The following is a 22,118-nucleotide window of genomic DNA, read 5'->3' as shown; positions in this document are numbered from 1 at the left end:
CAGGCAGGCTGCAGCAATGCATGGATGGATAGCCGGCAGTCATACATGAGAAGAGAGCAAATCTATAATGCACCGATAACGTCTTTAATCATCTCTAATCTTTCGAACCGGTGTTAATTAGCCCATATTAAAAAATAATACACGCACTCTCTCCCTCTGTCTTGAAAACTTGGAATCGGGTGCGGTAGAGGAGCCGATCAGGCCACTTGGCAGATGTATATGTACTTGACGTGCAGCTGATGATAGTACTAGTACCAAAGTGCAGTAGGTCAGGCCACTTTCCGAGAGGTAAGTGGGCTTCCAGTAATTAATTTCCTAACGACAAAAGCTGGGCGCTTCTGTTATCAGCCCTAGACCGAGCTTATCCATGGCAGCCGAGGTGGAGTAGCCATGGTACTGGGAGTAAGGCCAACTTCACCGCGCGACCCTATTTTGTCCGTCCTCGTCTGTTTGGGATAAAACGGACAAATGAAACGGCCCAGCGCGCGGGCGCAAACGGACTTTTGTCCGCTTTGTGTCCGCTTTCGACCCATCCCCGGTTCAAGTTTGCGCCGGTTTTGGGGTGAAACGGACGGGCGGGACGCGCGTGCTTGTCCTCCCCTGGCCCGCCTGTCGATGGGAGAAACCAAAATCCACCCACGCCTATTTGCCGCCATTTCCCCCAAACCCTTCCACGTCCCTCCTGCCGCCCCTCTCTCCCCCGGCCATGGCCGACGCCCCGCCGAGTTCCGGCGGCCTGGCCGTCGACCCGCCCACAAAGGTGAAGAAGAAGGCTCCGAGGAAGCCGCGGTGGAGTGCACGCCGGAGGAGATCGCCAAGTTGGACGCGGAATCGGCGAAGAGGAGGGAACGGAGAGCGGCCGTCAAGGTCAATGCCGCCGCGGCCAAGTTCGTCGCCCAATGCGAGGAGCTGGAGGCTGCGCGGCGCAAGGCCGCTGCCGACGAGAAGGAGAACCTCGTCAACAAAGCGCACGCCATCCTCATGCTTGGCGGCATGGGCCGTCCGGCCGAGTTCCCTGCAGCACCCGTCGGCCCGGCGAGCACAGACTCGTCGGTCGCCCGGCCTACGCACTGCCAGTCGCCGACGTCGCGCGCCGCGCCCATGTCGCCCGGCTTTCCTCCGCCAAGGCACGACGGCCAGACCTGTTTCTCGGCGTCGCCGGACGTGGGCTTGTTCGCGCCGTCCACACCGCGCCCCGCGACCGTCACCGACCTCAACATCACGCCTGGCTCCAGCAACGGCGGGCGGCTGTCCGTCGAGATGCATAGAAAGCAAGCACGAGCACCCGTTTCTCTGCTGATGAACCGGGGCCACTGGCCTGAACTAGGGCTTGGCATTTGAAACGTTACTTCTGGTTTTTTAAATAGACGCGGACAGGATAGGGCAAATGGATGCGGCCGCGCGCTGGACGCACGGCCACCGCATCCCAGGACACGCCCGGACACAATCCCAAATTGCTATCCAAACGGACAGAATCCGAACAAAATGAACGTCTATTTGGGGTCGCGCGGTGGACTTGGCCTAAATGGAGAAGGCAGCCCGAAGGACTCGGAAGGCAAGTCGCGCTGCTGTACTGCAGCATGGTGCGTGCACTGCATGCAGTGTATTATGGATGTACACCGTAGCGCACCCGTACCGCGTAGTGAAGAGTCTCCGCATCGACATCAAAGGCCTACGTCACATTGTCTGACGTCATGGCACTCGCGTATGCTCACAGCTCACTGTTGCATAATCTGATGGAGTGTGATATATATGTTCAGTTTATTTCATAATAAGCTGTTGAGAAATTTAGCAACGAAATCAGAAAAAAAACAAATGATACCCTGGAAAAATAGTCAAAAACAAATTGAATAGTACTCCCTCCAGTCCATAATGTAGTGCATATAGATTTTTTCCAGAGTCAAACTTAGCAAACTTCAACCAAGTTTATGGACAAAACTATCTATACCTATAATACCAATCATGTACATTATGAAAAATATAATTCATGATGTATCCAACGATATGTATTTGGTATTCTAGATGTATCTATTTTTCTCTATAAATATGGTCAAGGTTTGTAAAGTTTAACTTTTGGTAAAATCTATGTCCACCACATTATGGAACGGAGGGAGTAATAAGTTGGATAAGGTTACCTTTTTGCTTTTTATTATGACAAATGCAAGTAATACTAGCAGTTGTAGTATATCTACATCGAAAATAAATTAACTAAATTACCTAGCAGCTGTATTTCTACATGAAAAAAACTAACCTTTTTATTTACTTTTTATAATCACAAATACTACATACAGTACAATATACTTAGGCATGGCAACGGATCGAGCAGTTATCACCAACTAATTGTACAAGCCTGGTTGTAAGTTCAACATTACTACAAACAGGTGCTTTTGCTAAAGAGGGCATTGCTTTGAGTTGAGTACATGAGTTTGCTTTGTGGTTCGGCCTGATTTACTAAAACTGGGTTTTGCCAATTATGAGTTGTACTACTATGTAATTTTAACATGTCTATAAAATTGATAGCCTGATCCGTCCAATTTCCCCTCGTGCCGCTATTTATGTTTGTCAGACAACTATCTACCAGGCAGGTGAATGTGTCTCCAAGCGCAGGAAAGTGGGGACTTCTTCAATCCACAGACTGTACACTGCTCAAGGCGCACTGCCATCTTGGCTCTCACCTTCTCTCCTCTCTTAACTTCTTTACACTGTTATCACATGTACTACTGCCTATAGAGCAACGTGCGTGTAGTAAATGGTCGCAGAAGACTCGGCCGGCAGCTCGCCCCGCTGCTGCAGTGCACCGTAGTCTGCAGAGCGTGGTGCATGCAGTACCGTGCGTTTCACATCGATTGCAGCGTGTCCATACGACGACGTAAGTAAAGTGGGACGCACCACATCCTCCTGCCGAGCGCGACCCGCGAGGTCACAAGTTCCATCTAGAACGTAGGGTTGGGGTTTGTTATTTAGGGTTAGTCTTTGTCATTTAGATTCAGGGTTTGAGTTTTTGTTTATGGATTGTCGTCTAGGTCAATAGGTTGTTGTTTAGGGTTTGAGTTTGAGTTTGCCGTTTAGGTTTACAGTAGAGGTGATTTGTTAAAGAGGGCATGGCTAGGTAGTGATAAGTGTCGTTTTTGTGGTCATAATAAAAAAATAGATCACTTGGGGGGAGGGGGGGGGGGGGTAGCCAAGTGTGTTCTTGGAATCAATATGAAACCTTAGTTATGTACATGAATTGTGTGCTTGGATAATGAATATCCCTGACATGTTGAGAGGGATTGTAGTTGTAGGGGTTACTGCAATCATCTAGACCGTTTGCAAATTTAGTAATAATGCACGTGGAATATTTATGCTTATGATCTGAGTCGTGTGATAACTCAAGCGGCTCACTGGCTTGTGTTTTGATCAAAACACGAGCCAGTGAGCCGCTTCCGTTGTTGTGGATCATCATCTAGACGAGGACTTTGCGTGCTACATGTCAAAGGACCAAAGTTGTTGTGGCAGGTTGCGGCTGAGCTTACGAGTAGGACGAGTGGTTGGCGACCCTAGTGCTAAGGATGGCTTGTTGAGCCCCCAGGCATGCTAGGGGTGTGGCGTCTTTGTTGATTTACTGTTTTCGAACATTTTGTAGATGATGATGTAAAAGGTTGAGCAGCCTATCGTCCAGGGGGTTGTATGGTCTAAAAGCATGTTGTTAGGAGTTTGGTGCTGAGAGCCTGGTGCTTCATGTTTTGCTTTCCTTTGTTTCATTTTTATATGTTGAACTTGATCAAACCTTTGGGACGATTCCCCCTCCAGATGTATTATCAGTTTCATGATGAATGAAATTGAGATATGTACACCTCAATTAGAAAAAAAAATATTATTTGAATTCTACCCAATGAGATTTGTTCTATGACAAGTCCTTATGTTTCTTCGTATTCAATAATCATTTCAACAATAGTATTTACTAGAATGGTTGGCCGCGCTTTGCTGCGCCGTTGATGTTATTCGATTTTTATAATTTATTTACTCCATCTATTTCAAAATATAGGGTGTATTAGTTTTTTGAAAAGTCAAACCTCTTTAAGTTTAACCACATTTGTGTAGAAATATATCAATATCCAAAATATAAAATCTTATTTTTAGATTCATCATGAAATGAATTTTCATATTTTATTTATCTAATATTATGGATGTCGATATTTTTGGCTCCGAACTTGGTCAAAGTTAAAGAAATTTGTCTTTTCAATAAACTAATACACCTTGTATTTTGGAACGAAGTGAGTATTTGGTTTGGTTAGTGGGGAAGATGATGGAGTGTGTTTTCTTTTTTATTCATATAACGCGGTGTTTTGGTAAGCCTTTCGCGGTGTAATTTTGTGTTATCTGCTAATCAACTCATACTTACGTGAGGAAATTTTCTGCGGTGGTGGCGGCATATACTATATTGGTGCACAAGTATCACATGTTGAGCCTTCTTTTTTCTAGGTGATGAAAGGGTGGGCGGGGTTGATATGTTTTTATAGGGCGGCTACTTCCGATTGACTTGAAAAATTGTTAATTCAGTTAAAATCATGAACCAAATCCAATTGAATTTCTCGATGCAATGAGAGAGCTCCAAAATTAGAGAGCATAATAAATTAAAAGAATCGACTGAGATATTGTTGACCTAGTCAACATCGCTGATCCAATTCCAAATTGGTGACCTCAATTGAATGCGAAGCCTTCATTCCTAGGAAGCTTAGTTATATGATATAGTATATGTTGTCGTGTTTGCTAATACACAGTTGCCTGATTTTTTGGGTGTTTTAGCCCATTTCGGCATAAGAGCAACATGACACGAACACAGAGACGAGGGTAGAACGGTCGATAGCGCTGTCCTCGATGAGGCTCGTCGTCAGGAACACGTTGGATACGGGGATGCCGCATCATCCTGCGACATCGCCTACAAAGGGGTGACAACAACCACACCACTCGCATTCAACAGAGCTCGAACTCGAAACGGGGACGCCCCGATCAACCGTGGCTATTGGGAAAGGGTGTGTCTAGGTGTTAGTCGACTGAGACTTAACCAAGTCCCAATCAAGTGATAGTGTATATGGGAAGAAAAAGGAAAAACTGAAAAGAATTTTTTGTACGAATCTCAATGCAATATCAATGGAATACAACATCGACTGAGACATAATGAAGTCTAAGTCGACTGAGACTTAGAGGGTGTTTGTTTCCAGGGACTTATTGGTCTAGGGACTTAAATAAGTCCCTATAAGTCCCATCTAAACCAAACAGGAGGGACTTATAGGGACTTAAAGTGGGCATTTGGGACTTATGAAATAAGACTCTCAAGGAGGGACTTATAGGGACTTATAGTTGTAATATGGTCTTATAGAGACTTATAAGTCTCAGGAACCAAACAGGTAGAGACTTTTTAGGGACTTGGGACTTATAAGTTGGGACTAAAAAAAAGTCCTAGGACTTATGAACCAAACAGGGCCTTAGCAAAACTGATTGGGAAAGCCATGTACAACTTGGGTACTCAATTGACCAATCAACATTGATTGTAAAATCAACATCTACACGTAGAAATCTTGCGCGAGCGCGCACACACACGCACGCACGCACGCACACGCGCGCGCACACACGCACATTGTTTATAACTCAGCCCTTTATCTTGCTGGTGGTATACATCAATCCTTGGACATGACACCGCGTCCTGGTCGTCCACACGATGCATGGCTAGCAAGTAGCAACAACCACTTCTCTTACATGTTGAGATCGAGGACGAACCTCTTCTATATATAGAGCCAAATCGGAACAACATTCAGTATCTACGTAGTGTTGTAGCTAGCAACCAGAGTCAGCCATGGTGTGCTCCCTCGTCGTCATCCTCCTCTTCTCCATTAGTTCCTCCGTTGCCCATGGCGCCGGAGCAGGTCGCCAGCGCTACCATGTGGTGGAGACCGGGCACTTGGAGCCCAAAACCTTCTGCTCTGGCCTCAAGGGTACGTAGGGTACATGCAGCCATTGATGCAAATCGATCAGCGTCCATGTATGCGCTAAACCATGCTAGCTTGTTCGTTTTTTCTTTGCATGCAGTGGCTCCATCGGCGGAGGGCACGTGGGTGCCGCTGCACCGTCCGTTCGGCCCCTGCTCGCCGTCCGCCGGCAGGGCGCCGGTGCCGTCCCTGCTGGAGATGCTCCGCTGGGACCAGGTCCGCACCGACTACGTCCGGAGGAAGGCCAGCAGCGGGGCGGAGGACGTGCTCAACCCAGCCAAGCCGCACGTGCTGATGACCCAGGTGGACTTCGGTCCCAGTTCCACCTTCGGCATCGGCTCCGGCTCCGGTAGCTCGGCGTGGATCAACGCCGACGGCGACCCCACGGTCGTGTCTCAGCAGACCATGGCCATCGACACCACCGTGGACGTGCCGTGGATCCAGTGCGTCCCCTGCCCCATCCCCCAGTGCTACCCGCAACGGATCCCCTTGTTCGACCCCAGCACGTCCAGCACCGCCGCGGCCGTCCGCTGCCGCTCCCCCGCCTGCCGCTCCCTCGGCTCCTACGGCAACGGCTGCTCCAACACGTCCGCGAACGCCGACTGCCGGTACCTGATCGAGTACAGCGACGACCGGGCGACCGCCGGGACGTACATGACCGACACGCTCACCATCAGCGGCAGCACCGCCGTCCGCAGCTTCCGGTTCGGATGCAGCCACGCCGTGCGCGGCAAGTTCAGCGACCTGACCGCCGGGACCATGTCCCTCGGCGGCGGCGCGCAGTCACTCCTCGCCCAGACGGCCCGCTCCCTGGGCAACGCCTTCTCCTACTGCGTCCCACAGGCCAGCGCCTCCGGCTTCCTCTCCATCGGCGGGCCGGTGACGACCAACTCCACCACCGTATTCGCCACCACGCCACTCGTCCGGAGCGCCATCAACCCGAGCCTATACCTGGTGCGGCTCCAGGGCATCGTCGTGGCGGGGCGCCAGCTCAGGATCCCGCCGGTGGTCTTCTCCGCCGGGGCGGTGATGGACTCGAGCGCCGTCATCACGCAGCTGCCGCCCACCGCGTACCGCGCGCTGCGCCGGGCCTTCAGGAACGCCATGAGGGCGTACCCGAGGAGCGGGGCCACCGGGACCCTGGACACCTGCTACGACTTCCTGGGGCTCACCAACGTGAGGGTGCCCGCCGTCTCCCTGGTGTTCGGCGGCGGCGCCGTGGTGGTGCTCGACCCGCCGGCTGTCATGCTCGGGGGATGCCTCGCCTTCACAGCCACCTCCTCGGACCTGGCCCTCGGCTTCATCGGCAACGTGCAGCAGCAGACGCACGAGGTGCTCTACGACGTCGCCGCCGGGGGCGTCGGCTTCCGCCGTGGCGCATGTTAGTGTTCGTCGGCGACATAATCCCTTTGCCGTTTGCTTAAGCTGTCTTGCTAGTGAATTAAAGAGCCATGCATCGTGTGCTTGGCCGTTGTATCTCGTTCTCGTAGCGTAGTAGAAGTAGGCTAGCTGCCGGGATGAGTTCCAGTAATAATCATGCGGCATTGTAGTTGTAGGGGTTGCTCAATGTATGTTCCTTCCTCCGGGAACAACAATTTACTGCATTGGATTGAGTTGGGGACGGGAACGTGCTCCACTGCCGTTGCAAGTCCTCTGTGGTTCTTGAACAGCATAAGGTACCAGTGCCCCCTCTTCAGACTAAACCACTTCTTGTATTATTTGTTTAATCTGATTATACTTAAGGAATGCACATATCTCTATCCTGTATATTGTTTTGGCCATGTGGAAAATTTGTTTAGTAGTTAACACTCAGCAGTCAAGGCACTTCGGAGCAATAATTATTACACTAATTACATGATTATTCATTCTTCTCTGTAGTTGTGATTAATGAGTTATCTACTCAACAGTCAAGATACTTTGGGAGCTATAAACTTTATATATGGAAGTTAATATTCTGTTTAGAAACTTGAATTGTGGGGCAGATGAAAATGCTTCGTAATTGAGATAGGGGCTGTCAGTCATGCACCTTTTCTTCTTTTGTATTTGGGAGTATTTTATATATTTAGTGCAATATGATTCGTGAAATATTTTTGGCCAAATATGTTTTTCGCCATCTTTGGATGATTTTGGACTGCCCTCCCAAGACAGGTTGACGCTGATATCGATGTATCTAAAGAAAATGATATGGATGCTTCCTCGTGCTTTATTATTAGTGATCCTGTAATAGCTTTCTTATCCATTCATGCATGTCAAAGATGCGCACATTGTTGCTTCCTTGTGATTTGTTAATATTGATTTTCTAAAGGATTTTTATAGATAAATTGGCGTGCAGGGCACAGATTAACAGTTTGGCCAGGCTAAATTTGTACTGAGCGATGTCATTTTGAAAAGAAAAAAACTGAATAAACTACAACCCATCAGACGAGAAAAGGCTGATTCTGCCAATTCATGTTCGATGTCTGGCTAGGTGTCTTGTGCAGACCTGACATAGGCTATGCTGGACACTAGCAAGTGTTCCCAATCGCATCTTAAAGAAATTCAAGTTCGATGCAAGAAAGCTTTGCTCTTTCAAAATCAATGCATTTGTGAGTACCAAGCTGAATAAGGTTTATTATGCATGCTGAAGAGGTTTGCCTGAAGGTACTGAAACGATCTGAATTTCAAACTTTGTTTTCTTTGCTTGCTTGGTAGTACAGTCTGCACTACATAACAAATCTTCTCATTTCTTCTGTTATAGTTACATTTTTCAGAAACTTGTTAGAGGAAGAGACGATGGGCTTTAGAGAATTTGAATCCCTGGATAGTGATAAATAGAGGGATAATTAACCTTGAGGTCCTAAGGGCAGCTTTATAAAATCTTTGTACCAAATTTGTTGAATTAGAAATAACAGGAAATGCAGCTGGTATGTTAATCTCATAGCCCTGACAATAAATATTTTCTTCTTTTGTCTTGTAGATGCACACTTACCTTCCTGCAACTGTATGTACTTCCTCTTTAAGGAAATATAAGAGTGTTTAGAATACTAAAGTAGTGATCTAAACACTCTTATATTTCTTTACGAAGGGAGTATTAACTAGCAAATTGCTTTCATTTAATTATCATTATTCTGGAACATGTTGCTCACTTGATATTCAACATTTTAATTAGAATAAGCTATCCAAGGAGGTTTTATTAGGAAAATTTAGTTTAGGAGACTTTTTTTTATCTGAACAAGCATATGCATCTCCATTTTTTATTTTTAGTTGCTTATTTGCATAGTTGGAACATTAGTTTGATGCGAGTTTTAGCTACCTGCTTGTTATTGAAACTGCAAGAACTCGCTAGCTTGTGCCAAAATAAATGGAATTTGATGGAATAAAAGAAGATAAGGTGTTTTTGTTGATCCTTGTGACTGCTTTTTGGAGGTGTGTGTGTGCCTAATCACTGTAAATAGTAAATACGCTACATTTATGATATCGTAGTTATTTGCGGCTTCTTTATAAGAAAACCATTGTACACATAGCAACAGTAATTACTATTGTGGGCAAAGCTTCCATCACCTTAAGTTTATAAAGAAATGCAAATGACATGTAACCTTGCTTAATTGATTGTTCTCACATGGTGAGCTATGCAATCCTCATGTTAAATTGCACCAGTTTTCTTATCTAACTTCATTTTATTTTGTATGCAGGGAGATTCAATACCAAGATTTATGATTTGGCATAGGCGAGATGGCATACAAGTGAGTATGTTGTTTTGAGCTTTTCATGTAACTGCTCTTCTAAGGTCAATGGCTTGCGGACTGTACTTCTATAGACCCTTTCTTGCATAATGAGCTATGTGCATGCTCTCTTCCGTCAACCGATCTCGATGGCGCCCCCCTAGCATGGTAAATCAGGACGGCGGCTATTGGCGGTGCCGCCAGTGTTGTTGGATTGGATCGGTTGCAACATCGAAGAGTATGGATTGGGCGTGGGTGGGGTTGAAGAGGATGGTGCGGGAGGCAGGCGTGGTGGCCGCAGAGAAGGCTGAGAACACACGTTAGCGAGACCTTGGATAAGACCGAGCTCATGGGCGCTGAGGAGCTGACGGCATCGCCCACTCGACGACCTTCCATGCCCCCTAATGCTCGCCACAGTGAAAGGTGGGGAGCCGGCAGTGGAAGCAACAACGTTTTTTCGTTTCTTATATCCAGCCGGTTGAAACATACCCACATCTACCTCTTGTCATACACAACTGCCCCACTCGACCTCACCCTGTGGCACTCCCACCCTCTCCCCTATCGCTCGCCTCGCTTTGCGACCGATTCGGATGGTGCCCTCGGCGTGGCGTGTACCCATGTTCCTTGTTTGAAAACTTGTCCCATATTTCTTGCCGATCAGAATTTGACATGACCAATTTAGTTTATACGTTGCATGTAGAAAATTTGGATTTTTTGAAAATATTGGATAGATTATCAATATTTGATCCATGTTAAGGTAAGAAAATTTGTCCCGTGTTTGTTGCTATATCATATAGAGTAAAACTCATGAGTATCTGCAAGTATATCATATACTATTATGTTGCTGAAATCATAACTTTTGAAGTAGATCGGTGGAAGACTCCAAGCAAAGGTTCATCATTTACTCTCATTCACCTTACAGTTTTTGTCATAAGAGTATGTTTTGATTTAAATTTGACCACCTACAAAATGTTGTTGGGTGAATAAGTGCTTATGTATAAGTTCTAAAAAATACGTGGTACAATCACTGGAATTATGATGTTATGAGCTAGAAGATTTCAAAAGCGCATCAATTTAGAATTACACTTATTTATACCTCCGATAAGGAAGCATGCATTTGATCTTTGCTGGTGAGATTCAGTGTTTCCTATCAGAGATCTTAAACAGTAGCTTAAAAGCCTACTGCAAATTTATTAGAAGCAAAATATTATGAGGATTATTGTATTAACTTTACACGGGATAGCCATGCCTCTAATTATTTGTATTTATTTATTCTACCTCTATAGATACCAAGATCATATAGTTCTTTAGAAGCACTACATTTGTACTACAAATTTTAAAAAGCCCGTTGCAACGCACCCTGCTACAAGTTCTGACTGGTTTTCTTTTGCTTTATCAGCTCAATATAGCGATTGTGACACGTTTGGGTGGTCTGCAATGTGGACTTGTACCTGTACATTTCAACGTATATAATAGTGATACCTGTTACACTAATACGTTACATATGCAATGGTGCCTGCGCCTTTCTCGCCCATAACTCTCTCTATACCTATTTCTCCACTGATTAGTGACCCCCTAATCAATAAAACGTGTATGATCTGTATATGCTAGCTAGAGTACAACATATTTTCGTGAACGGGGGAGAGTAGAGATGCATAATTAAAAGAAAATTCGCAAGTCTTGTGGCATTATATTCCAAATTTTTATAGTCATTATATTCCAGATTTTCTTTTCGCATGTGTATTTGTGATGTCCAGCAAATAGGCATAGGAGAAAGAGCAACATGGCCAAGCAAGTGTTAGAGTAAAGAACCATGAGAACAAGCTGAGTTTTTGCTTTTTTTTGGGGGGGGGGGATGCACTTTTAATGTTGCATGGACTAAGCACACTGAGTTTTTTACTTCTTCCGTCATGCAGCTACAGGAGCACAAACTAAGTCCCCCCCCCCCCCCCCCCCCCCCCGCCCCCATCTCATATGCGCACTTGTCGCCAACTACACATGTGCCTCCCGTTGTCACCACCGACTCCCTTCACTGTAAGAGTGTTCATCATTTTGGTAAAACAGCATGAAAGATATCTAACCTCTAATATGATGTTGTAGTATTTACTTTGTTTAAACTTTCTATTTATACCCTTCAGGATAATTGTAAATGGCATTTAGTTATTCATGTATACCAGTATGACTCATGGCATTGATCTGATTGCTTGATGTACTTAAATCATTTTCTTTTCAGTCACCTCTTCATCCGAGCAGGGGTGATGAGGGAAAAGAAATGGTCGTGCTGAAAGTTAATTTAGTGCATCAAGGATTGGAGGGTGCGAGATTTGCAAGAGGTGATGGAGGACAATTTGTTATCGCGGCTTATAACATATAGTAGTCGAGGAAGAGTACAAGCATAAGTTGGTTGAGAATTTGTAGAGATTTAGAAATACACTTTTGCAATCTATAAGAGGATCAAATATGTTTTGTTCTTCTCAATGTTGACAAGGATGATTTTGGCATTTCTATATAACATACATGTACAATACGTTCATGAAGCTACATGAATTCTCGATGCTCAATTCAAGACTTCTAGTAAGTGTGTCTCAGTTTATCATTTTCATCTCTCTAAATAAAACCATCAATGTTCAACATGATATATATGGAGATCTGGTTGCAGCTTAGCAGGCTTGAGGCCGCTAGCGTTTATCAAGATGAGTTTGGAAACACCCGGTGGAGATGCGGGGGTTATTGGGTTCGAGTGAGGGGTGCGGGAGGTCACCATAACATCGGAGATGGTGGTGGGGCCTATAGGGATGGCCGGGGTTTGTGGCGTCTTGGGTGGGCGGTGTTGAGACGATTAGGCAGGTATAGGTGATCACCAGCATTAGAGATGGTGGGAGGGTTTAGAGGAATTGGCGACGGGCGGATGCTGGGGCGGGGCAGCGGCGACAGACGATTAGGCAGGTGGAGGTGGACGGGTTGAAGGGTGCTCGAGATCACTAGCGTAAAAAGTGGAGGTGGAGTTTAGAGGGATGGCCAGGGTGGAATGAAGGAAGAGGGAACCATTGGGAGGAAGACATTATTATTATGTGGTAATTGCAACTACATGTTGCAACATTTCATTTGCATAATTCATCCCGGACAATTGTAGAAACAGAAGAAATATGTGCAACCATGTTAGAGATCTATTTGGGTGGCTAAAGTAGGCAGAATGTAGGGCGGGGCCTAGGATGGTCCGGATGTGTCACCGCCTTCCACACACACACAAACACACACGTGTCTCCTCTTTAATTGCCGATGGTTTCGGATGTAGCCATCGTCATGTGTAAGTGCTTCCATTCATCTTCTTCTATGAGATCCTTGGGATAGAGGAGGGAGAATGTAGCAAATGACTCCATTTACTTTTACCACCAACTTATTCATGCCACTTAATCATTTCTTTAATTCATGGAGGAGGACAAGATGGTAGCTGTCGAGGATTCAAGAAGGACCATACACCATAGTACTGGTTGTAATATTAGCCGAGAAGAATGTGACAAAATAGTCGATATGCAGAGGTATGGTGGATTTTGAAAATCCGGCAGATTTTTGCTAGAGCACAGATCAATTTGTATGCACTGATTGCATTTGATTCATGGCGAAATATGTTGATCATGCTATTAAAATGTATTATCTTTCATTCTTTGTTTTGTGTTATATAAAACATATTAAACAAAGCAATAGACTGACTCGCACCATCATGGGGTGGAAGCATTTGTAGTAATATAATATTAAGAAACAGTAAAATGGGGCTATTATGACCCAAAGGTGACTGCTGCAGCAATCGAACTCGCGAGCTCGCGAAGCCAAGGCTTGTTCGACCTTAACTGGCCACCACAGCCAATTGTCACTTGTGATTTTAAATAGTGGCAACTGTACATGAACTAGCATGCCCATGCTATTTATTTATCATTCAGTTTATCTATTTATTTTTTAGAAAATTGTGAATTTAAAACGTTCATCGATTTTGAGACAAAAACTTCAAGAAAGTTTAACGATTTTGAGAAATAGTTCATCATTTCTGAAGAAAAGTTCACAAACTTAAAAAAGTTCACCGATTTTGGAAAAAACTTTATGATAAAGACATAAAGTTGAAAAAGTTCATCGTTTTCAAAAAAAAGTTCATCGTTATTGAAAAAGTTCATCAGTTTTGATGAAAATTTCATCGAGTTTGAAAAATAAGTTCATCGCTTCTGAAAAAAGTTCACCAATTTGAAGGAAAAATTCATCAATCTTGGAAAAAGTTCATCAAATTTGGAAACTTTTTTTATCAAATTTATAAAAAGTTCATTAATTTTGAAAAAATAATCATAAAATTTGTAAAATGTTCACAAAAATTGAAAAAAATCATCAAATTTGAAAAAAGTTCGTCAAAATTTTAAAAAGTTCATCGAATTTGAAAATAGTTCATGAAGTTCGAAAAATAGTTCATCGGTTTGAAGAAAAAGTTCGTTGAATTTAAAAAGTTTGTGCATAATTGAAATAGAAAAAGAAAAGAAAAGAAACAAAAAATAAAGGAAAAATAGAAAATACAAACAGGAAATCGAAAAAAAAGAACAAAAAGGGCAAAGGGGACAAACTAAACACCCCTAGGTGGTTTCCGCATCTCGCCCTGAGCCAGGAGATCGCGGGTTCGAGTTCTTACCGCGCCCACTCTTTTTTCAGTTCGCCAAATAGGGTTTGCCAACGCCCCTTCCCCTGTCTCCCACACGAGAGTTCATGAACCCCTCAAAAGAAAAACACGAGAGTTCATGACCTTAACGCGCTCTTGCACTAGCAGCAGGAGCGGACGGCGCCAAGGTGCCGGTGGACCTCTGGTGGTTCCTCTACCCCACGTCCATGACAGTCGTACGTGACGCCGTCCACACTCAACTCTCACCATGTTTGATCGAATGACTCGGGAACAGGTTAAGCTAACATGTGCGCGACACAGCTAACAGGTTTCTTTGAGAGGAGTCTGTAAAAGAAGTCGAATATGATGATTGATTCATGTTTGATTTCATTCTTACTATGGCTGCAGCACACTACTTTACAAAGGAACCGTGAATCTAGAGAAGCACTTCAGGAAGGTTCAGTATTGCATTAGTATGGTGCTTACGCAGGACCACAACATCAAGTTGTTCATCACCTGCCTCATCTCTCATCTTTCATGTTCATTTTTCTAGAGTTCTCTTACGTGTTGCCTGTAAAAAAAAACTTGTTCTATTTTGCTCATCTTTCTTGTTAGGAACCGCAGAGGTGCTGAAGGTCATTTAGGATTGCTATATATATGCTGCTCTTTTTCCTCTTTCCCGTCTTGTTGATTTGTTTCAGTCCTAAACTGCTAATTGAACTGTAAAGTTGGCCCTATGGTTTGATGGTGGTTGGATCCTCATTCTGATGCCTCTGGTGATGTTTCAGGATGATCAAGGTGAAGAATGACAAGTAAATCATATCGGAGATCTTGGTCATCACAGCAAATAAACTACATCTCCCCTCAGGCACTACATTGTCGACACCGGTTTGACGTTCTTGCCCAATTAACGCCACCCTCCCAGCTCTTGTGTAGATTTTACAAGACCTATTCGATGTGCTTGCTTACACTCACATGGACATTGTTGTGCCCCTCACGTAGTTTGGGAGTGATGCCAAGCTAATAGACAACATCCATATGGTGAAGCTGCCCTTATATGGTACAGTTAGATGTATATATCTTTGTCGATTTTATGTGTAATGTATTCATTTCATACATATTTGGTAGCTGTATTAGAAAATATTTTGCATATCAACTCAATTTCAATTAGGAAAAAACTACAAAAAATTCCTTTTTTAATGTAGCACCATATATTGAATAAACAGTTGAAGTTGTTGTTTGTTCATTTATTTAATCAACTGAATTTTAGTATGGACGGGCACGGGAACGCGCGCTCTCATGTTCTAGTGTATTATATGAAAAGATTGGTGAAGGGCATCTTGATGTGCAGCTTGATTTGAGGAAGCCTGAACTGTCCACACTATTGAGTTTTGAGGAACCCACTGGCGCCCATTTGATGTTCGAACACGCCCAAACGTAGGAAGAAGAAATGAGCTTCGAGCTTGTCAAATATCTTAATCATTTATTTGATTCATTTATATACACTGTAGCCCGTAGCAACGCACGGGCATTCTACTAGATGTCCGAGGCATGTCGTGTATCTATTCTGGACCCTATTCGTACAACACAAATGCCGGAGATGAAAATTTTGAGGCACTTAGTGAAATTAAAAAGTTTTGCGAGGGAATTCAAAGAAGCACTCAAAATAAAGCAACCAGGATGGCATTCTGATATATCAAAGTGGCAACGTTTATTTCCTAATGGTATTCCAACGAGCGTAGACGGGTAATAAATTTATTATACACACTTTAATTTTATTATCACCATATTTAATACAATAACAATTTAGTAAAGTGCAGTGATTTGTTAGGCTTTTATGTCTTTCATTTTATGCTCTGGTGGAATGGTAAAGACCTTGCGCAGCCGGTTTGTGCGGTGAGTATTGTGCGTTACACATGTTTTTAAATCTTTCGTGTGAAGTATTCGTGCTAACTACGTATATTGCTTTTGCAGGATGGGTATGAGTTGAGGAAGCGGTTTTTATTATACTTGCTCAAATATCGTGCGAATGAAGCTAAAGACAACTTGCCTGATATTGTGAGAGAATTTCTTAAGCGCATCAAGTAGATCTCAATATTCCATAACATATTTTTATTTGGATCATTACTTTATACGTATACGTTCTCAATTTGATATATTGTTATGTGTTTACATTACAAGTGAATTGGACTTCAATTATTATGCAATTGTGGTCATGTTATATTGTCTCTACCCGCGATATTCAGCATGCATTATCTTTATACGACTTTAACAAACTATTTCAGAAGCCCGTGGCAACACACGGTCACTCTACTAGTTGGGCTTAGTGGAACCATCAAAGTACGTGCTTTGGCAGCCTAACCGTATGAGTATACTATCTATCCATCCGATGGATCTAGGTTTAGGTATGGATTGCCTTGGGGACCTCGTCTCTATCTCCACTAATCGCGATTTGTAAAGTCACCTGAGCCACCGAGCGCAGGCCTTCGGCCACCAGCCAACGCAAAATGCCCACCGCGCACATGCTATCTCGGTGCTTGCCATACACATCATCTCTGATTTCAAATAAGATAGCTTATGTCTTAGTGATTTTGTTTTATCTTTGCCCTATAATTTTACCATAAGACCTCTGTGTTAAGTTTTTAATTACTTTTTTTTTGCGAGTGAAGTTTTTAGTTACTACTTGTATCTTTTAAATTACAGAACTACTATATCCAGTGGTGAGAAAAAGACATGAGAAAATGATTAGATGAGTTCCTGGTATCACAGAGGAGATCATTGTGGATGAACAAACTAATGCTAATCAAGAGATGATAATCATATAGAAGTCAACGTTTACATCACGAAATGTTTGAAGAAAATTCTAAGGTAATACTTTCAAAGTTTTTGGTAACATTTCATATATGAAGAAAGTAATTGTGTACTTATTATTTCATCTATCTCTATAATTACTATCTAAAAAGAATGAAGGTTCTTTATTACGTTTGTCCTTCGTTCATCCTTTCTACTTCCTCGTGCCTGTTTTTGTTTATCTCTCTCCCATCCTTGATTTCCCCCCACTAATTTTGCCCAAAAATCCCTCAACTGTCCAAATTTTCTATTAACTTATTATCATCTCTACTATTTATAAAGAACCCAATGTTCAGTCTTAAGTGTGTCCTTAGTGCAACCTCCCTATGCCTCCTCCTTATTTTGATTTTTTCGTTCTTATTTGGTTTTGTCCTTAGTCCAACCTCCCTATGCCTCCTCCTTATTTTAATTTTTTCCTTCTTATTTGGTTTTTTTCGCATCAAATTTTCTTAAAACCGCCTCAACTAACTCATCTTTTTATTGACTTACTCTTTGGTAAGCTAATAGTCTTTACTCCATCATGGGCCCGGTGGGAATGATTTTGGATGGTGGTGGGTGGTGTGGGGAGGATCCAGTGGACCAACTGGATCCGGTGCGGGGAAGTGCGAGCAGTGCCGCGCAAATGCCTTGTACGTTCCTGGCAATGGTCAGAGTTGGCAACGACGATGCCTGCGGACGTCCTTACCTTCTTGAAAGCATCATTGTGGTGTTGTGCTCCTCTCCTTTTCACATGCTCTAGGCTTGTCACACCCTCGATGCGACTATAGCTCCCACGTGTCGAGGCACGACTTAGAGACATAATCGCATTGAAGGCATATGTCGCAAGTTAGGCAATCTTCACAACATCCCATGTAATATAAATAATAAAGGGGAGATAACATAGTTGGCTTACACTCGCCACGTCAATCAAGGTACATGAATAACATTACATCATCCAAACACTCATGGCCCGACTACGGCGCCAAAATAAAAGATAACCCAACAAGCGACACGGTCCCGATCACCCCCAACTGGGCACCACTACTGATCATCAGGGAAAGACACGTAGTATCATTGAGAGTCCTCGTCGAACTCCCACTTGAGCTCGAGCGCGTCACCTGAAGCGGAATCATCAGGCCCTGCATCTGGTGTAATAGTAATCTATGAGCCACAGGGACTCAGCAATCTCGCACCCTCGCGATCAAGACTATTTAAGCTTATAGGTAAGGCAAGGTAAATATGTGGAGCTCCAGCAAGCGACTAGCAAATATGGTGGCTATCCTGTTCGCAAAAGAGAGCGAGAAGTGTTGGGGAACGTAGCAGAAATTCAAAATTTTCCTATGTGTCACCAAGATCTATCTATGGAGAGACTAGCAACGAGGGGAAGGAGAGTGCATCTACATACCCTTGTAGATCCCTAAGCGGAAGCGTTCAAGAGAACGGGGTTGATGGAGTTGTACTCGTCGTGATCCAAATCACCAGAGATCCTAGTGCCGAACGGACGGCACCTCCGCGTTCAATACACGTACAGCCCGACGACGTCTCCCACGCCTTGATCCAGCAAGGAGAGAGGGAGAGGTTGAGGAAGACTCCATCCAACAGCAGCACAACGGCGTGGTGGTGATGGAGGAGCGTGGCTATCCTGCAGGGCTTCGCCAAGCACCGCGGGAGAGGAGAAAGGAGAAAGAGAGGTAGGGCTGCACCAACGGGGAGAGGAACTCATCTCGTCTCTTGGGCAGCCCCAAAACCTCCACTATATATAGGGGCAAGGGGGAGGGGGAGGCGCCCTAGGGTTTCCCCTAGGGGGGGGCGGCGGCCAGGGCAGATGGGATCTACCCCTTGGGTGACTTGGCCCCCAAGCCAGGAGGTGGGAACCCTTAGATGGGGCGCCCCAAAGCCCTGGTCACGTGGGAATAGGTGAGGGGGGCGCACAGCCCCTTAGTGGGCTGGTTTGCCCCCTTCCCTTGGCCCATGAAGCCCCCCAACACTTGCCGGGGCTCCCGAAACACCTTTCGGTCATGCTGGTCATCACCCAGTACCTCCGGAACACTCCCGGACTCCAAAACCCTTCGTCCAATATATCAATCTTTACCTCCGGACCATTCTGGAACTCCTCGTGATGTCCGGGATCTCATCCGGGACTCCGAACTACCTTCGGTAACCACATACAAGCTTCCTTTATAACCCTAGCGTCACCGAACCTTAAGTGTGTAGACCCTACGGGTTCGGGAGACATGCAGACATGACCGAGACGTTCTCCAGTCAATAACCAACAGCGGATCTGGATACCCATGTTGGCTCCCACATGTTCCACGATGATCTCATCGGATGAACCACGATGTCAAGGACTTAATCAATCCCGTATTCAATTCCCTTTGTCTATCGGTATGATACTTGCCCGAGATTCGATCGTCGGTATCCCGATACCTTGTTCAATCTCGTTACCGGCAAGTCTCTTTACTCGTTCCGTAACACATCATCCCGTGATCAACTCCTTGATCACATTGTGCACATTATGATGATGTCCTACCGAGTGGGCCCAGAGATACCTCTCCGTCACACGGAGTGACAAATCCCAGTCTCGATTCGTGCCAACCCAACAGACACTTTCGGAGATACCCGTAGTGTACCTTTATAGCCACCCAGTTATGTTGTGACGTTTGGCACACCCAAAGCACTCCTACGGTATCCGGGAGTTGCACAATCTCATGGTCTAAGGAAATGATACTTGACATTAGAAAAGCTTTAGCATACGAACTACACGATCTTGTGCTAGGCTTAGGATTGGGTCTTGTCCATCACATCATTCTCGTAATGATGTGATCCCGTTATCAATGACATCCAATGTCCATGGTCAGGAAACCGTAACCATCTATTGATCAACGAGCTAGTCAACTAGAGGCTTACTAGGGACATGGTGTTGTCTATGTATCCACACATGTATCTGAGTTTCTATCAATACAATTCCAGCATGGATAATAAACGATTATCATGAACAAGGAAATATAATAATAAATTATTTATTATTGCCTCTAGGGCATATTTCCAACAGTCTCCCACTTGCACTAGAGTCAATAATCTAGTTCACATCGCCATGTGACCAACATCCAAAGAGTTTACTAGAGTCAATAATCTAGTTCACATCACTATGTGATTAACACTCAATGAGTTCTGGGTTTGATCATGTTGCTTGTGAGAGAGGTTTTAGTCAACTGGTCTGCAACATTCAGATCCGTATGTATTTCGCAAATTTCTATGTCATCTTGTAGATGCAACTACTACGCTATATTTGGAGCTATTCCAAATAACTGTTCTACTATATGAATCCAGTTTACTACTCAGAATAATCTGGATTAGTGTCAAAGTTCGCATCGGCGTAACCCTTTACGACGAACTCTTTTACCACCTCCATAATCGAGAAAATTCCTTAGTCCACTAGTTACTAAGGATAACTTTGACCGCTGTCTTGTGATCCATTCTTGGATCACTCTTGTACCCCTTGACTGACTCATGGCAAGGCACATTTCAGGTGCGGTACACAGCATAGCATACTGTAGAGCCTATGTCTTAAGCATAGGGGACGACCTTCGTCCTTTCTCTCTATTCTGCCGTGGTCGAGCTTTAAGTCTTAACTTCATACCTTACAACTCAGGCAAGAACTCCTTCTTTGACTGATCCATCTTGAACACCTTCAAGATCATGTCAAGGAATGTGCTCATTTGAAAGTACCATTAAGCGTTTTGATCTATCCTTATAGATCTTGATGCTCAATGTTCAAATAGCTTAATCCAGGCTTTCCATTGAAAAACACTTTCCAAATAACCCTATATGCTTTCCAGAAATTCTACGTCATTTCTGATCAACAATATGTCAACAACATATATTCATCAGAAATTCTATAGTGCTCCCACTCACTTCTTTGGAAATACAAGTTTCTCATAAACTTTGTATAAACCCAAAATCCTTGATCATCTCATCAAAGCATACATTCCAACTCCGAGATGCTTACTCCTGTCCCTAGAAGGATAGCTGGAGCTTTGCATACTTATTAGCATCTTTCAGGATTGACAAAACCTTCCGGTTGTATCACATACAACCTTTCCTCAAGAAAATCGTCGAGGAAACAATGTTTTGACATCCTATCTGCAAGATTTCATAAATAATGCAGTAATTGCTAATATAATTCCAACAGACTCTTAGCATCGCTACAAGTGAGAAAGTCTCATCGTAGTCAACTCCTTGAACTTGTCGGAAAACATCTTAACGACAAGTCGAGCTTTCTTAATGGCGATACTTACCATCATTGTCCGTCTTCCTTTTAAAATCCATCTGTACTCAATAGCCTTACGACCATCGAGCCGTTCTACCAAAGTCTACACTTTGTTTTCATACATGGATCCTCTCTCGGATTTTATGGCCTCGAGCCATTTATCGGAATCCGGGCCCACCATCGCTTCTCCATAGCTCGTAGGTTTATTGTTGTCTAGCAACATAACTTCCAAGACAGGATTATGTACCACTCTGAAGTAGCACGCATCCTTGTCATCCCACGAGGTTTGGTAGTGACTTGATCTGAAGTTTCATGATCACTATCATAATCTTCCACTTCAATTGGTGTAGGTGCCACAGGAACAACTCCTGTGCCCTACCACACACTAGTTGAAGAGACGGTTCAATAACCTCATCAAGTCTCCACCATCCTCCCACTCAATTCTTTCGAGAGAAACTTTTCCTCGAGAAAGGACCTGATTCTAGAAACAATCCCTTATTGCTTTCGAATCTGAGACAGGAGGTATACCCAACTGTTTTTGGGTGTCATATGAAGATGCATTTATCCGCTTTGGGTTCGAGCTTATCAGCCTGAAACTTTTTCACATAAGCGTCGCAGCCCCAAACTTCTAAGAAATGACAGCTTAGGTTTCTCTAAACCATAGTTCATACGGTGTCATCTCATCGGAAATACGTGGTGCCCTATTTAAAGTGAAT

At 44.1% G+C, this 22,118-nt stretch overlaps 1 protein-coding gene across 1 annotated transcript; it reads left to right on the top strand.

Moving 5' to 3' along the window:
- The first annotated feature begins 5,675 nt into the window (after positions 1-5,675).
- Positions 5,676-7,723, top strand: LOC125521084 (aspartyl protease family protein At5g10770-like). The gene is made up of 2 exons (XM_048686136.2): positions 5,676-5,975; positions 6,070-7,723. The coding sequence occupies exons 1-2, from the start codon at positions 5,837-5,839 to the stop codon at positions 7,353-7,355; spliced, it is 1,425 nt and encodes a 474-aa protein (XP_048542093.1). The 5' UTR covers positions 5,676-5,836; the 3' UTR covers positions 7,356-7,723.
- The last annotated feature ends 14,395 nt before the right edge of the window (positions 7,724-22,118 follow it).

Source organism: Triticum urartu, chromosome 7A (assembly GCF_056163025.1).
Source record: "Triticum urartu cultivar PI428250 chromosome 7A, HENAU_Tu73, whole genome shotgun sequence".
Classification (NCBI taxonomy): Eukaryota; Viridiplantae; Streptophyta; class Magnoliopsida; order Poales; family Poaceae; genus Triticum; species Triticum urartu.
This window is presented reverse-complemented; position numbering and strand designations above follow the sequence as displayed.

Excerpts from the sequence above, each read along its gene's own strand:
- LOC125521084 (XM_048686136.2), top strand. The coding sequence starts at position 5,837 with ATGGTGTGCTCCCTCGTCGTCATCCTCCTCTTCTCCATTAGTTCCTCC. Across the intron at positions 5,976-6,069 it reads CTTCTGCTCTGGCCTCAAGG|TGGCTCCATCGGCGGAGGGC; the intron begins GTACGTAGGGTA and ends CTTTGCATGCAG.